Source organism: Sturnira hondurensis, unplaced genomic scaffold, assembly GCF_014824575.4.
Source record: "Sturnira hondurensis isolate 20B ecotype Veracruz unplaced genomic scaffold, ASM1482457v3 Scaffold0006505, whole genome shotgun sequence".
In the NCBI taxonomy this organism is placed as follows: Eukaryota; Metazoa; Chordata; class Mammalia; order Chiroptera; family Phyllostomidae; genus Sturnira; species Sturnira hondurensis.
This window is the reverse complement of record NW_028079136.1, coordinates 4,811,156-4,828,630: the sequence shown is the minus strand read 5'-3', so window position 1 is coordinate 4,828,630 and position 17,475 is coordinate 4,811,156. Positions and strand designations below refer to the sequence as shown.

Here is a 17,475-nt window from a genome sequence, read left to right as displayed (position 1 = left end):
GAACCACTTCCATCTGAGGTGTTGCCTGAGTTCCCCAATGCGGCCCTCTGATGAGCCAGAAATCGGATGTGTAATTGGATTTCCTGAGTCAGACAGTGTTTTGGGTTATATTAAATGCAATCTTTCCATGGTGTAGCAAGTTCCTAAGGTGGTAGAGGTTTTTTCCTTTTCTTCCCTTCTTTCCTTCCTTCCTCCCTTCCTTCCTTCCTTCCTTTCTTTCTCTTTCTTTCTTTCTTTCTTTCTCCTTCCTTCCTTCTTTTCTTCCTTCCTTCCTTTTTTTTTTTTTAAGAATCAAGTCATTTAGTGCCTGAATTCTATTATTAGGAAATATGTATTGGCCTCAATCTCTCTACCTATCTATCTATTAAAACCATGTCACTTATGGCTATTTCTCTATTTTTATTTATTTGGTGGAAATCACTAACATGGTTTCCTTGTAGTTCTGGTTTCCCCGTATTATAATTTGGAGAAGACCTATTATCACTACGATAATAGGTATATAAGCTATTTAACATACAAATAACTCAGATGTTGATGGCAGTGAGTTGTGTAGTATTAAATATTTATGGAGATAGACGAATATTTTCAGCCATCAAGCATTTGGAGGTGAGACTATGGACGTGCAGGAATATCAGCTCATGTTAAGAAGAGGATATATGACGTCAGTGTTCATTCTAGAACATGCAGAAATCTTTAAGCCCAGGCTTTTTGGTCAGTCACATAATATTTAAGCCCGGGCTTTTTTGTTGGATGCTTGCGCACAGTTGTGATGCTCAAGTGTGCAGTGTCTGGGTTGTTGTTGCACAAAATAATTCATTGCCACTTATTTTAATTTGTTGTATTTTCATCTAAAAAAAAAAAGATTCTCCCAAGAAGGCCCAGAAAGAAGGTAGTTCTTGGCCCTGGTTTTCCGCTAACATATGAGAGGCGGTTTATTCACTCTGTCTTTCAAAGCCTATGGTCTGTGGTTTAAGACTATGTCTTTATCTGGCCAAGTGAAAACATAAATCTCATACTTCATAGCCTTCTATGTACACTGGCTTTCAGTTTTGCCAGTACATAAAAACTATTTCAAAGATCACTTCCAAAAGGACACAAATATTGTGGCTGTTAAAGCATTTTAAATGATTCCATTCCTTATTCACGGCAGAGGATGTAACTAGACCCTCAGATGTATAATATTATACATTTTGAAGACAGTTTCTTTGCATGTAATATGAGTGAGATCATGCTGAAAACAGATACAGCCTTCACTGTCCCTTAAAGGGGCACTGGTGGTCAAGGTTGAGCAATTTAGAGCTCTGAATGAGACATAAAACCCACCTCAGGTCATATTGCATAGCCTCTCACAGCTTTTAAGTTAAACCAAAGGGCTCGTAACGGTCTTAAGTCCAGATTTTACGTAAGTTGGACCAAGGGAACAGTTCTTAAGCTTGCTTTCCCCAAACATCCATTCATTTATTTGTTTAATAAACATTCTCCAAATACCCATGGGATTCTGCAGCCTTGTGCTAGGTGCTGGGATACAGAAATAATATTATTCCTCCACTTTGTCCACCAAAAAAAAAAAGAATGAAAAACAAAGACAAACAAGTACGATTCCCAAATAAATACCAAGATAAAGAACTGTTTTTATTATAAGCATCAGCCTACCTACTCACATTTATCTTAAGCATAAAGACGTATAGCCCTATTGTAGTTGTCCTTTGGCAATAGAAACACAAATAAGTTCGTGTTTCTAAAACTGTAAAAAATATCAGGTTGCACTGTTTCATTTAAATCTCGACTTGACTGTGTTAGGCTTCTTAGGATCAATCCGTGCTGAGCTGCAGCATGTTAATTGCAACCGAGAAAGGAAGTGGCAGGTGTTTCCATCTCCGAGGAGCTGCAATGAAATTGATGTTTTCTGCATTCTGGAGGCCGATGACAATTCAGCCATGTCTGTCTTCCCAGGAAGCAGATTTATAGGCTTTTTCTTCCAAACTGAAAATGGCAGCCTGTCCGACCCAGGTGGTTGATCAGAGAGCCCCCTCAGCGCGGCGGAGGTGGCAGGGGGCGGCGTGGGCTGCCGCATGGTCAGAGCGAGCGGCAGCCGCTGGATGCGGTGAGCTCCAGTGCAGGAGTGTATTGTGATGAGAAGGTTCACGTGCAGAGCAGCGTGTACTACTTCCCCTACTGTTTATCTTCTAACCTCACTGCTGAGTGGCTCATAAAAGATTAATTTGCTCCCACAATTGGGTACTATTCATATGGATTGAAATAGGTTACATGGGCACTGCTATAAATACTGAAATGAACCAAAAATAAATGGGTTTGTGTCTAAGGAATTGAAACATTTTCATGTGGGCTTGGTCTGGCACCTCTGAGGGCGGCGTCCATTTCATTTCTTTCTGTTCCATGAAAGGACCGGGGCAGGGTTTTGATTTCGCATATGGGAGCCTGAGTTAAGGCGGCCGCTTTATTCCCACCGGGGTATCTGGAAGGACTTACCTGGACAGAAAACTGGATTCGAGGGGAGGAGGAGTAAAGAAGGCTCACCTCAGGTGTGTTCGCTCAACAAAGAAAGCTATTCTCAGAGCTGGGGAGGAGAGATGGGGCTTAGCCTAGTTCCACCTCCTGTTTCTTCCCTTCTTACCCGGAGCAGCCTGGTTTTGCATTTCACTCACTCAACAGGAATGCTCCGCTCTGCACAGAACTGGCCTCTTCCTTCAACTCGCTCTGTAAGGACTGAGTCGTCGTCGTCGTTGTTTTGCTTAACCCCAGTGCATGCAGATCCGTGACCTGGGAGAGCGTGATACACCGAACGGCCACGCTGGGGTAATGAAGGAGTCAGTCTCCGTCGTTTCACACTACGTTCCCCCACTGTTTGAAGGCTTTTGTCTGCGGACAGAATATTGGAAATGATTCATTTTTCCCCACCGAACAGCCACTAAGAGTAAACATAACGGCAGAGGAGAGCTCCCGCTTTGCGAGCGCTAACAGGCCCAGGGAAAAGTGCCAGGGAAGGGCCGGCCACCTTGGATGGCGCTTTGTGAGCTTCGCCCGTGGCCCTGCTGGGGCTCGTGTGCCTTCCTCCTGTTCCCAGGGCTGCAGCCTCTCGGCCTCTGGCTGGCCTGTTAGCTGCAACTCTCCGTCCCTCAGCCTTCAGGGCACACTTGGCAATTTCATACTCACTCCGTCTCCCAGCTCGCTTCTAGAAATGTAAAAAGGAAAACCAACACTGATTTGGTTCCCGTGGGGCGCCCTCTGCCCGATGATGGTAACCAATCCTCCGAATTCAGCTTGCCTGCCCTCCCAGGGGCTGGCCTAGGCTCTGTATGTACCTCATTCCTTTTAATCCTGAAAGAATCCTTAAGGTCAACATCCCCATTCTCAGATGATAAGATCAAGACACAGAGGATAGGGAGCTTACCTGGCTATCCAGGTACACAGAAGTGAAACTGAGGCTGCCTCCAGATGTTGGCATCCAGAGCCCAGGCCCTCAGCCACCACACTGTACGGCCTTGCTCTGTGTCCCCACTTGGACTTGTGCCTTGTGCTTGCCTGTTCCTTCCCTTCCTGTCCTAAACTGGTTCCCATTGTCACCCTCCCCCAGCACCCCAGTGCCGAGCCCTACTCAGGGGAAACCTGGGATAGGAGCTGAAGCTGCCACTTCACAGTACTCTGTGTTACTTTCTGTACTGACTCACATGCTCTAACACGAAAACAATCGTTCAGAACAGGTAAATCACCCAACCTGTGCCAGCCCTCACAGAAATCTTTCCATAAATGTGATACTCTAGGAAAGTGCACCCTGTTTATCCAGAATGACCAAGTGCCCCTGATGCACTACCACGGACCCCCCAGGTCACATTTTTTGCCCCAAATGGAAAAGCATGTTATTACATAATCAAGTCTCCAGTCCCAAGGATAGGGAACCAAGAACACAGGGCTGTAAGTATGGGAGAGGGAAAATGGAGGGAGTGTGCTGGGGACAGGCTGAGAGTGAGGCAGCTTCCGCAGCCCCTTAGAGGTGGGAGAGGACGGCCAGGGAGGGTGGGGAGCAGGACCAGAGTCACCGGAAACAGGAATGGCACTCATGGTCCTGCGTGAAACAGACCCTCTGGTGCTGGGCCTCAGCTCCAGATGCAGCAGGGGCACATGAGTCAGTTCCCTCCCCATCCCCAGAATGGTAGACAGTGTTTCCATAGGAATCAGGGGAAGTGTGTGTGTGTGTGTGTGTGTGTGTGTGTGTGTGGAGAGTAGTCTCAAACGTGTAAGTATGTGATTTGAAGAAAAAATCAATAGCTCAAGGAAAAAAAACAATAAGTTAATCACTCTGAACACAGTAAACTGGCCTAAGAGTCACTAGTTCAGGGCCTTTACTCTGGCTCTGCCGCTGCTCAGTGGGTGACAGTGAGCAGTTCCATTGGGCCCCACTGTGTGTCTTCGTCTGTGAAGTAGGGCCACCGGCCCCACACCCCTCCTTCCCCTCGCGCCCCTCTTCTCACAGGTTCCTTGAAAGAGTCAGTCTGTTGTGCATGGGCTCCGATTTTAAAATGGAACTGGCTAGATCATAAGTTTGTCATTGGAATGACCACACTAAATCTCAAACTTCAAATTCCAACAGCAGAAAAAAAAGCGTTCCAAATCTCAGCAGAACCAGCAAGAATGGGCCATTTCCATGAGAGGAGGTATTAGCAGCACACTGGGCCCGGAAACGCACTTCTCAGGGCCCTGCCGCCTCCCATTTGGGACCTCCTCTCTGAGCCGGCCTCTGCCGGCCAAAGGGCCAGTCTCTTGCAGACCCCTTTGGTCAGGCGTCCTTCAAGTTCACCCTGAAGACACCATCTGGCCCTGGTGATTTGGTCGCAACTTGTCAGGTGTAATATTTCTGACCTTCCTCCCTAAAAAGGAAACTGTGGAAGTAAGAATCACCTTAATATCCTTCGCAGCAAAGATGGAAGTGAGACTCCTGGCCCTGTGGGGCACACAAGTCTGGAGGTGCGTGTGTGTGGAAGGTGGGTTACGATTGTGACAAAGAAGACCTTGCACACTGGTCTGGGAATGGAGAAGGGACACCTTGGAAGGAAGCTCAGTGGACTGTGACATGGACAACACACCAGCAGAATCAGTGGGACCCCAGGTATCCTTGCCCTGCTGGGTCTGAAGTAGCTGATAGCTCCTTTCTATCCTTAAAAGCTTAGTCCCTGCGGCTGTTTCTCAGGAGTGTTCTTCACTCCTCTGCTGGATGCCTCAGGTGGGAACCACTGACCTTAGAGTTTCACCTTCAAGCGTAGTTGGCTTGAGTCAGCTGTCACCCCCAGGTGAGGCAACCCTCCTGCTAATGTCTACAGTTCATTACTGGGCTTCTGAGGGATAGGTAAGCAGGTCACCTGCCTCAAAGAACTTGGCTGATTCGGAGACCATCTGAACGGCATCATCCAGTGTGGTCTTCAAAAACATCCCCACCCTTAGTCCACCGCGTTGTAAGCCTGAGGTTGCTCAACTCCCCCCACCCGATGACGTCTCCGTCCACCCCTGCCTGCTGGTGCCTTATTCCAGGCAAGCAGGATTCCTGAAGGACAGGCCCATGGGCAGCCTGGCCTTCTAAGGCCACGGCTAGTATCCCAGAGTTCCCAAGGGGGAAATGCAATGAGAATTCTCACTTAAGACTCTCCCTCCAGAGCTATTTCATCTCTCACACATTCTTCCCACCCCGAGAAGCGCGCCTTGCTTTCCGGGATCAAAGAGATTCCCCACGAGGCTCTGGCTGGCTTCTCTCCACCCTCCCACCTCGCTGCGGCTTTGATGTGATTAAACAATCTCCCATTATTGATTGAGACCCGGACCCTTTGCAAAGGCCTCCTCGTGATCTGCAGGCGCTCCTGTTTTGTTCCTTGGGTGGTATATTCATTTCCAAGGCAGCTGTCACACAGTGCCACAAGCTAGGTGGCTTAAAACAAAAGACATGTGTTATCTCACGATTTCAGAGGCTAGAAGTCCAAAGCCAAGGTGTCTGCCGTGCGGCGTGTCTTCCCCAGCCTCTGGCTACCCCAGGCATATCTATCACTCCCGTGGCCACCGCCTTTCTCTGTGTAGGTCTGCATCCAAGTTTTCCTCTTCCCCCACGGACACTGGTCTTCCTGGATTTGGTGCCTGTCCTACTCCAGCATGACCCAACCTGCTATTTTAACATAATTAGTTATATCTGCAATGACCCCATTTCTAGATAAGGTCACATCCTGAGGTTCTGGGGGGTAGGGCTTCAACAAATTCTGGGGGGAGGGACATGGTTCAACTTGTAACAGATGGTAGTCACATTTGGGAACGTGACTTTCCCCAGGAAAGCCTCCTCCAGTTGGAGTTTTACCTTAATTTGATTTGAATTGCTTGGTTTCTCTTGATCCTGGGTTTTAAAGAGAAAAGTAGCACAGCAAAATAAAGAGAAAACAGAACACAAAAAATAAGCATGACTGATATAAATTACGAATGCAGTTTATGAAACCCATCTGAATGGAGCACACAGACTCCAATTTCCTCTCCATTATCATAGGAGTTGTAGTTGCTCTCCCTACTGTTTCAGCGGTTACTCTAGAGGTTACAATGTGATTTCTTGATTTATCAAAGTCTAATGGAAATCGTTACTTTTCCTTCTTTCCAGACAGTGCCATCGAACACTTAACTCTGCGTCTCAATTTGAACACTTTTGCTCTTGTGTATTATATTTTTAAACCTTCGAAGACATTATTATTGTTATTTTGTGCAGTTAAATGTTTTTAGATCTAGCCATATATTTGCCCTTTGTGGTGTGTTCCTTCCAGCGTCCCCAAGCTTCCATCTGGAAGAATTTTCCTTCTGCCAAACACTTTAGTTTTGTGGGGGTTTTTTGTTTGCTTATTTGTTTTTACTAAAGATGCCTTTATTTTCCCTATTAGAGTGGAGTCTTTTGGACTCCCAAACCCAAGTGTGGTGAGTTGACCAGATCCCCCCAGCTTGAAGGCACCTGGACTTCTGCGGACTTATCATTGTGAGGTTGGTAATTGCCCTGCTCAGTCTCTCAGCTTCTCAGCAGCCTCTTCTGAAAATGGCAGGTGCCCTACAGACGGGCAAAGGAGTCCCAAGGGACCGGCTCACCTCTCTGGGGTTCCTCCTTCCCCAAGATCTTGGCCTTACAAGTTTCATTAGCTTTCCAGTGCTCTCAAGCAGATTTATCTTTACATTGTGTCCAGCTTTTCCAAATGTTTTCAGTGGGAGGGTTGGCCTCTAGTACATAGTCAACAGTACAAGATGCCAAACAGTCATTTTCCATTTATCTGTTAGGAAGACTCCAGAAGCAGTCACATTATACTTTGCTTGCATCCTATTGGCAAAGTTGGATCATGTGACTGCACCTAGCTGGAAAATACTGTCTTTACTCGAAGGACCATAACCCTAGCTGAAGAGTGTGGGTTCTGTGGATATTTGGGAGAACAGTTTCTAGGGGCTGTAGTATTAGTCTCTCAGTTATTGGCTGTTCCCGGGACCTACAGGAAGTTATTTAAACTCTCCGAGCTTCAAGTCACCCATCTGTGAAATGGAGATAATGATTATATCATTTATGAATCTCAAGTGAAAAACTAATAATGTACATTTATTGAGCTAAGGATTTTTATCTGCTGGGCACTGAGCTGAGTAGTTCATTTATACGGACTTCTTGGTCCTCCCAAGAATCTTACGATGAAACACTGAGGCGCAGAGAGCTTACCTTGCATGGGATTACACAGATACTTGGCTGCAGAAGGTTGGCCTGAACCCCACACCTTCACCACGGCGCGATCGCAGCTTATAAATCACAAAGCCCTGTCTGTTGGAATTGCTGTGGGAAGATGACACCAGACCAGGCTTGGAACCATTCAGGGTGGCTGAGGGGAGCACCTAGTCTATTGATAGAAAATGGGGGAAAAAAGAAAAGAAAAAGGTCTCCCAAGGGCAGAGCTAGGGACAGAATTGGCCTAGTTAGGGACCCTGTGGATTTTCCCCCCATTTTTTTATTGTTGTTCAAGTACAGTTGTCTCCATTCTGCACCCTGCACCGCCTCTCCTCCAACCTGTGGGTTTGGGGTGATGTGGGCCACCCAGGAGAAGGAGACCGTGGAGATAAAAGGGACCCTGCAGTGTATGTAGTCCCACAGCTTTATTTTAAAAAAAATTAATCTGTTCTGTAATATAGTTATACACTTTTACTGAAATACAATATACATACAGGAAATTGCTCAAAGTATGAAGTGCACATTCTGTGAATTATCAATATACCCACAGAACAAGTACCCAGATCAAGAAACCGAACGGGAGCAGCTCCAGGAGCCTCCCTCTTGCCCCCGACCCCTCTGCCGGGTTCTCGTTCCTGCCCCTCCCAGGGCTACTCACCTCCTCGTTATCCTGACTGCTAACATCACAGGGTCATTTTGCCCATCTCTGAACTTCCTGTGAACAGAATGGTAGAGCATACGTTCTTTGTGTCTGCTTTTTTTCACTCAACATTGTTTTGTGAGATACATTCTTATCGTGACTTATAGTTGCAAACTGTCATTCTCATGACTGTGTAACATTCCATTGTGTGATTATTACAATTTATGTATTGATTTAGCCATTAATAGCCATGTGAATGGTGCTGCTGTGAACTTTCTAGAATGTGTAACTGGGTGTATAATTGTACTTACATTTGTTGGGTGTAACCTAGACTGTAATTGTCGATCATGTGGTGCTGCCTTGCCTTCAGTTTACTGATGATGGTGATGAAAGTACAGGAAGGGCAGAGGTTTGTCCAAGGTCAGCCAGCTCCTGGGCCAGGACTGGAACCTGGGGTAATTCTCCCGTGGTGCAGTCTGTCTGGGCCTTGATCTCAAGGACAGACCGACCCAGAGATGCAGCAGAGTCTCATGTAACACACACTTAACTTATAAGATGTTCTTACCATTAAGCCTTGGGTAAGATGAGCCTAATGAACAGGCATAAGAGGGGACGCTGACTATGGGGGCCATAACGGTAAACACCTATGTAGACTGGAGAAGGACGGGGTGGGGTCTTCGCTGCCCTTCATCAAAGAACAGAGTGTGGTGCTCGTTTCTGGTTCAATTCCATTTTGACTCAGTCCATTTCAGGATCAGGTCCTGTGCAAGGTGTTTCACTATCTATTACTTAATCTCCTGACTAAAATCCAGATTGCTTCGTATCCATAAGGACTCTATAAGCATAATATCATAGGAGAGTATATAAATTCTGCAAACAAATTGGAGCAATTTAGAACAATGTTTTTTTTCAAACAATCTATGCTGAAGGACCAGTCTATCATAGACCATTTGTAAAATGTGATAAAAGTGAATTATTAGAAAAATAAGACAGGTGAAATATAAGCTTCCAATGTTTATTCAATTAAACCAATATAAAAGTGCACTGTTCAATTGCTATAAAAGTTTACAAACACTCTCAGTTTCTACATTTATATCATTGAAAACCAATAACACAGTTTGCAGATCAATAATGGTTTTTAGACTACATTTTGAGCACCACTGACTTATACTGTACCACCCACTCCCCCTTGGCCTTTCAAGACAGAATAATAATGATATAGGCAGAAAGATTTGAATAACAAGATATCTGCATAATATTGAGACCCTAGAAACCAACCATTCACTGTCTACAGTAATAGGACTTTACCTTCCCCCATCTTGGTCAACATGACTTTAACTATTCCACAGAGTAGATAAAAGATAAAAGTTACAAATAACTTCATATATATTTTAAAGGTTTCATTTGTCTTTAGAGAGAGGAGAAGGGAAGGGAAAAGAGAGGGAGAGAAATGCGGATGTGCTAGAGAAACATCGATTGGTTGCCTCTCACATGTCCCCCTCCTGGGACCTGGCCTGCAACCCAGGCTTGTGCCCTGATGGGGAACAAAACCAGTGACCTTCCAGTTTGCAGGATAACACCCAACCCACTGAGCCACACCAGTCAGGGAACAAATAACTTTATTGTTCTTTTCAGGAACTTCCCTTCAAATATCACTGAAGTGAACGTAAAACGCTTAAGCTCTTCAGTAGAGAGCACTAAAAAGACAATTTAATCTGTAAAATTCTTTGAAAACCTTGGCTCATGTCCACTAATCCAAAACTATTTTATTACAATCTTTAGCCAAAATTAACTAAGCACCAACTTATGAAAGATCTGCCTTCAACCAGATTCTAAAGCCTGACAAGTACTCCTACCTTGCCACTGCCCATCCTCAGCCCAAGACGCTCCTAAGACTGTGAAGGCAGGGCTCTCCCTACCATGGTGTACGATGAACCCAGTTTTGCCTTCTCCACTGCTTATTTTGCTGGTGTTTTATGGAGCCAGCATCCAACAGTAAGGACTTTCCTTTATTTGTCCTCTTTTTAGTCTTGCCCAGTTGCTTCCAAACTTTAGCATGCATAAAAATGACTGGAGAGGGCTATGTATGCAAAAGCATGCAGGAGTGATTTAAGAGATCTCCATGTATAATTTTGACCATGCCATATTTAGGACCTAAGCCCTGCACGCAGATATCAGCAATTGTGAAGAATAGAGAACCACTGACGGCCAGAGCTGAAAGTCGTTTTGGGTGCTCAGACATCAGTGCATGGATCAAAATCACCTGACGTAATTTCTGTTAAAAAAGTACCTATCTCTTGGTTTTGCCTCAAATGTGCTGACTCAGAACTTCTAGAGGTGGGGACCTGTGAGGGGTTGTAACTAGCAAATTTTTAGCACTATAAGATGCACCAGATCATAAGATGCTCCTAGGTTTTAGAGGAGGGAAATAGGCAAAACATTTTGAAGCAAAAAATGTGGTAAAATATTTAGTAACATAAATAACATAGCCCCCCCGCCACAGCGAGCCAGGTGGGCTACATTTGGACTACAAGATGCACCTCCATTTTCTCCTAAATTTGATGGGGAGTGAGTGTGATAGTTCGAAAAATACGGGAACTTCTTAAGGGGTTGTGATGTGCCGTCAGGTGTGAGAACCACCACTCTCTTGCGCTGCTTCCTTTTGTTACTGGGTTGGCCAAAAAAGTCCCTTTGGTTTTTTCTGTAAAATAAAAGACACGTTTTTTTCATTTTCAGCAATAACTTTATTGATCTTGATATTCTGAGCATGTTGGCTATCTTCCTTGAGGTATAACTTTGATTGTTTTCAATTACCATCTCAATTGGATCGCTATCAACTTCAACCAGTCTACCCAACTGCAGAGCATCATCCAGCAAGAAATCTCCAGCACAAAACTTTGCAAACCACTTCTGACGCACTCAGTCAGTCACAGCGCCTTCTCCATGCACTGCACAAATCTTCTTTTGCATTTTGGTTGTGCATTTAGTTGTGTTTGGTTGCATTTTACTTCAGCAAGTCATGCCACGCTGAAAATGTTGCATATCTTCTTCCATCTTTGATATTAAAATAACTGCACCAAAACTCACCAATTTCTATAGGTTTTTTCAAAATGCATGCTGATATGACAGCTGTCACAAAACTGTTTCAAATGAAGTTAAAGGCAACCAAGCACTACTAGAGCCATCGTATGGAACAAAACACCAAACGAACCTAATGTAGTAGGTGAAGAAGCAGACACTCAGAAACGGGAGTAAACACACCCAAGGTCACATAGCTATTGAGCTGTGTCTCTCGTGATTCCTTGACCAAGTTCCTAGGGCTGGAGATCAGGTTTTGGAGGTGTCCTTATGCATCCAATATCCTGAACAAATATGATTGATGATGTAATCAAAACAATTCTATTTTGGCGTCACAACACCACTTAAGGTTTATCAGAGGGGTGGTAGGAGGGGGTGTTGTCATAACTATCCCCTCTCCTGGGGGAAGGCTCTTGCAGCTGTCATGGCTCTCTGCTTTCTCTCAGGTAAGAGGCACCAGCTAAAGTATCATTATCAAAAAAGGTAAAATTAGGACTTTTCAGCAAAGATAAAATGAACATATGCTCTTCTGAATCAATTGACCATTTTGTTTAGTATACTTTGGTTCTCAGAAATTACTGCTTGTTATAGGGTTGGCCAAAAAGTTTGTTCAGTTTTTTTCATGTGATGGCTCTAGTAGTGCTTAGTCATCTTTAACTTCATTTGAAAAAATTTTGTTAGATTGTATTGAGGCAGCTGTCATATCAGTGTGCATTTTTAAAAAAACTTATCAAAATTGGTGAATTCTTGCGTAGCCATTTTAATATTGAAGATGGAACAAAATAAGCAACACTTTTGGCATATTACGCTTTATTATTTCAAGGAAGGTAAAAACACAACTGAAATGAAAAATAAGATTTGTGCAGCGTATGGAGAAGGTGCTGTGACTGATCAAACACGTCAAAAGTGGTTTGCGAAGTTTCTCGGTACTATTGACATCATGGCCAAATACTTCTTTGCTGTGGGGCTGTCTCATGCATTGGAAGATGTTCAACAGCACTCCTGGCCTCTGCCCGCTAGAAGCCAACAGTGGGAGAGAGCCAGCCTATTCAAAGTGTCCAAACCAATAAAGTTATGGGTAAAAATGAAAAACGTGTCTTTTGTTTTATGGAAAATACTAAATGAGCTTTCTGGCCAACCCAATAGTGTTCTCATTAACTCCAGTTAAGGTGGATGGTTATGACAAAGCTTTAGGAACATGCCCTTGTAAGGACACACAGCTGGCCCTTGGTGGGCAAGTAGGCACTGGGAAGAGACTCAAGGCCCAGGCAGCTACTCCCCACAGCTCTTCATTATTCAGACCACATGGTTTCTTGAGACCACTGCTTTGCTCCATTCTTTTGGTTCTTTACTCATCAACATGCGTGTGGCTAAAAACGGATACCCAGTGTGAAGTCTGCATGATCATCACTAACTTCTCAACTTCTTGGCAAGTCTCTCTAGCTTAGTTCAGATTCTCGATGGAGACGATCTTACTGGCTGCTCTCCAGTCAAGCATTAGCAGTTCTTTGGGTCAGGTCAATCAACTACTGGGAGGAAACACACTTGCTAAGGGGCCGTGTGAGTGTGTGTGAGAGACACAGACAGAAGAGCCCAAGAAAGTGGTCAAGCAAAACAAAACGGGCCTTTTCATCATTTCTGGAATGAGTCTTTGAAAGGGAATGTCAAAGACACACTTGTTATCCCAAATGAGTCTGGACGTCACTCTGTGGCTTAGGCGACATAAGTTTGGGGAGTGGGGGCACGTTGTCTCGGAGGGTCCCATGGTCACACATTCTCACACAAGTTTATAACAACATTTGAGATCCTCCTTTGCACAAGCCATTGAACTGCTAGAAACAGGGATGTTGCGGGCCTGTGCTCATGAACTTCAAATTTCTAGGCTTCAAATACAAGGATTGGAGTGTCCAGCTATGGCAAAGCTATGAATAAAGTGAAGGAACAGTCGGACGTCCCCAGTTGGTGGAGCCTGAACACATTGTGGTTCACTCTATTTCTTTCCACACTCCTTTCTGGGCACAAGACCCGGGCCTATTAACTGTGCAGGTAGAAAAGCTGTGGAAAAACAAGTGGCTCGTCAAGCAGCTGAGGCGAGATAATGGGAAACACAGTAACAGGTGGGTTCGGTTCAGCAATCAGTGAACCCAGGATTTGTGCAAAGATCTGTGCTGGGTGCAGAGTCATGGGAAATGAGGTATTCAGGCTGGAGCACTGCCAGGCTGGAGGGTCACTCACATATAAGGAGATAAGGCTGCACGCCCTGCAAGGGGCAGATTTGGGGCATCCTCTCTTCTGGGGCAGCCAAGGGGCACAGGGAGTAGGCCTAGCCTGGCCAGGGCAAGAGCCCGAGCACACAGCTCCCTGCAGGGCGGAGGGCGGCGCGAGGGAGGGATAGAGGGAAGGGAAAGGAGAGCGTGAGCTGCCTTAAATGCTTGGAATAATTCCGCTTCCGTTTGGGAAGCCGCAGCCTCAGTCCCGACGCGCCCGCCCAGCACCAGCTCCGCGTCCCCGACCGGTCCGCGGCTGTCCGCTCCACCACCATGGCCACCTCCCCGCAAAAGTCTCCCTCTGTCCCCAAATCCCCTACTCCTAAGTCGCCCCCGTCCCGGAAGAAAGATGACTCCTTCTTGGGGAAACTCGGCGGGACTCTGGCCCGGAGGAAGAAAGCCAAAGAGGGTGAGTGTGGCCAGGCCGCACGGGCGCCAGGGGCCGGGGTGGTGGGCACGGGACTCTGGCCGGCCGGGAGCGCGCCGCGGAAGCCGGGCGAAGAGAGGGGCGCGGCGACGCGTGCGCGCGCTTCCCGGGAACGCCGTGGTGGGGGCAGGCGCGCCCCACGGGCCCTGGCCATCGCCCTGCTGGTGGTCGCACTGGAGCTGCTCTCCAGGGCCAGGCGGCGCAGGGTGGAGCAGCCCGGGCCCGGGACCAAGCAACGCGCTCTGGGCAGGGGGCTGGGGCCGGGTAGCTAGAGGGACCAGGACTGCGGACCCGCCGGCCCCAGTCGGGAGGCGGCGCCCTCTTGTAGGCCCCAAGTCCCCGCCCTCTACGCGCCAGAAAGCTGGCCTTTTCCAAGTCTCTGCTGAAACTTTTCTGGGCACCGTCACTTTCACTGTTTGGCTTTGGCTGGTCTTGGAAAAACAGGTCGTTTTCTAGACCTGCTGAAGTCTAGTTGCAGTGACGGCCTCTTTGGACCTTGCCTACCCCCAGGACCCAGCTCTGTTAATGAGTAGATCAACATCGAATGTTTGTTGAATGAATGAGTGAACAGCTGGCGTTCCTATTATCGTGTAATAACGATGAACTCGAACCCCAGGAGAACTCCGGAATGAGCCGCACACACTTAGCATCATGGCCGTGACCCTTCTGCGAACTCAGGATTTGAGCACTCTTGCAAAAACCATTTCCTTTTTCCCACTCTGATGAATTGAAGGGCTTATTTTTTTTCCAGGACAATTTGCCTGTGAAATATTTTCTCTCACTGGCAGATTTCGCATCCTGGTTTTTCGTTTGAAACTGAGGTAATGGCTCTAAAGAAGCCAGTGGCAGATGTATAGACAGAAGTTATGTGATTAAGTTTATTGATAGAATGCTCAGTATTGTGGGAATGACATTATCATTCTAAGATACAAAGTAAGTTTCACGTTCCTGAGTTACCTTAAAGCATAAAAAAGAAGTTCATTGTTGAGAACGACCCAGCTTGACCCAAAGGGCTAGACTTCCATTCTTTATCTTGAAGAGAGAAGCAGCAAAACACATCCCCCAAAATATTTTCCCCAATTTGGTTATTTTGGTAAACCACTGAGTCATATGCAGTTGGTAGCAAATCATGAAATCCTGACTTGGAAAGTCCTTTTCTAAACTACCCCTTGTTTACCTGTGGTATTCCGGAAATGGGCTCTCCAGTTTAAGACTGGGTAAGTCAGAATTCCTGGAGCTCAGGACCTGTCAGGAGAGCTCACCCCATCCTTGCTGATTCTTTAGAAGAGTTTACTTCACTGTAAAAGTAAAGCCTTGGTCTCTCTGTATCGATTGTACTACTGTCTTATTCATGGAGCCAGGAGAATGAGTCTAACGGTGGCCCTTCACTTGTTTTAGGTGGGTTTATCTGTGTCCCGCAGTCTTCCCCTCACCGGGCCACACATTTTCTGTTCCTGTAGGTGGTCCTCATAGACATATTTTATGGCTTGTTGCCATCCTGTCTCTTCTGTTTCACTCAAGGTCCCTGCAGGAAACAGAGATCACCTTAGCTGGGATTTTGAAAATAATGTAGGGAAGGGACTATTTACAGAGGTGTAGGCAGGGTTCAGTGAACCCAAAGGGATGATGCGGAACCTACTAGGGGCTAGCAGCAGGCAGAGGGGAGCTGTGACCACTCCTAGACCCGAAGGGACAATGGGAGCCGACCAGAATCCATGGAGGGCTGGAGCTCTGGAAGAGGGTGGCCTGGTGGGGACTGCAGCTCCAGAGCCACTGTCAGAAACGCGGAGATGGGTGGAGTGGGGAGACGCGGCGCAAGGGAGGCCTGCGTTTTCTTCTCCGTGCCCTGGATTTCTCGCTGGTGCTTCCAATTGACTGGACCTAGTGGGAAGTCATCAGGGCAAGGGATTCTGGGTGATGTAGGGTCAGCTCCCTTAGGGCACAGGGCAGTGCAGAGACTAGATTGTAGTGGGGGGCAGTGGAGAGTAACTAGCAGACCCTCTCAGAGCAAGCTGCCCACAAGTCAACGGAGCGCAGCAGTAATCCGGTGCAGCCAGCCAGGTGTGGAACACAGCATCACCTCCTTTGTTCTCGCGTCGACACCGTGTTCTATTAATGCAGCCGAGGCTGCCTTTTCTTATTTTGTCAGCCACATCATACTGTTATCTCTCATGGAGCTTGTTATCAGCTGAAAGGTATTTTTATGTTTGTTTCTCCTAAATCATTCCCTTTCCTATCTCCGATTTATTCAATTGGGTTTTGGAAATCAAGTGTAAGATCTTTTTTAATCCTTGTTATACTAAACTGTTAAGTCCTGATTCTGGCACTCAGTCTATTAGCTAATCCAGGGAGTATAAATGGGTAAGTTGAAGAACAGGTGCTTCTCCTAAAGGGGCCAGCCTTCCCCCCAGCCTCAGCGGCTTGCTGCTGCATGCCACCACCAGCCCAGTCAAAGATGGCAGTGGGGCTCCTCCGCAATGACCTGCTCTTGGTGAGTGTGTGCTGGGTCTTGGCGATCGGTGCTTTACCTTGCCAGGGGCCCAGGAAAGTCTAATAATGGGTAAAGTAACATGGCTGACCCCATGTTACTGGATCATGCATCATCTCACAGCTCCGTGCTTTGCTGAAACTCCCTTCTTCCACTCTACCTTTAGTGTTCTAGAACCTCTCATTCTTCATGATTCCTCAAGACCCCTGATGTTGGTCTATCCACAGATTATTTCAATGCTTTGGCATAGAAGTCTCCTGACCCAGGGTCGGTCAGTCGTCCGTTGGATCCCTGTTGTGTCCCACTGTAGGACACAAAGACTGGAAGGACATAATACACGTTAGTTAGATATTTAGGTCAATAGTTCTGTATAAAAATATGTCTTCCTATGAATACTTACTAGCTACATCATAGAATGACTGTAAGTGTCCCAAGAATACATTAAAACCGATGATCAATCCAGTGATTTCATAAGAAAAAGATAGCATTAGAGAGGCAAGAGGTAACAGAGGTTGAAAGCATGCTCTTCGGGACTAGACACTTTCGGGTTTCATTTCTGGTCTAGCTGCTTGTTTATTATGCTGATTTAGGATGAGTTCCTTCATCCCTCAAAGCCTCTGTTTCTTCCTCTATCAAGTGAAAATAAAGATTTCTTCCTTACATGAAAGTGGTGATGTTACATGAGATAAAGTGTATACTGTGCATAGCCCTGCACAAATAACAGTAACTATTAAAACTGACCGCTCAATTTCATGTAGTCTTTATATGTTGAAAGAGTCCTTTCATGATGGACTGCAGAAGATTCTGCAGGTTCTGCAAATAGCCTAGTAGCCCATGACTGTATGA

General features: G+C 46.2%; 1 protein-coding gene across 1 annotated transcript in view; it reads left to right on the top strand.

Annotated features, from left to right (window-relative positions):
* Positions 1 to 13,855: 13,855 nt before the first annotated feature.
* Positions 13,856 to 17,475, top strand: part of PARVA (parvin alpha) — a 154,192-nt gene continuing 150,572 nt past the window's right edge. Inside the window, exon 1 of the mRNA XM_037050056.1 lies at positions 13,856 to 14,123. Within this exon, the coding sequence (XP_036905951.1) occupies positions 13,988 to 14,123 (136 nt within the window). The 5' untranslated portion in view covers positions 13,856 to 13,987. The remainder of the gene's footprint in view (positions 14,124 to 17,475) is intronic.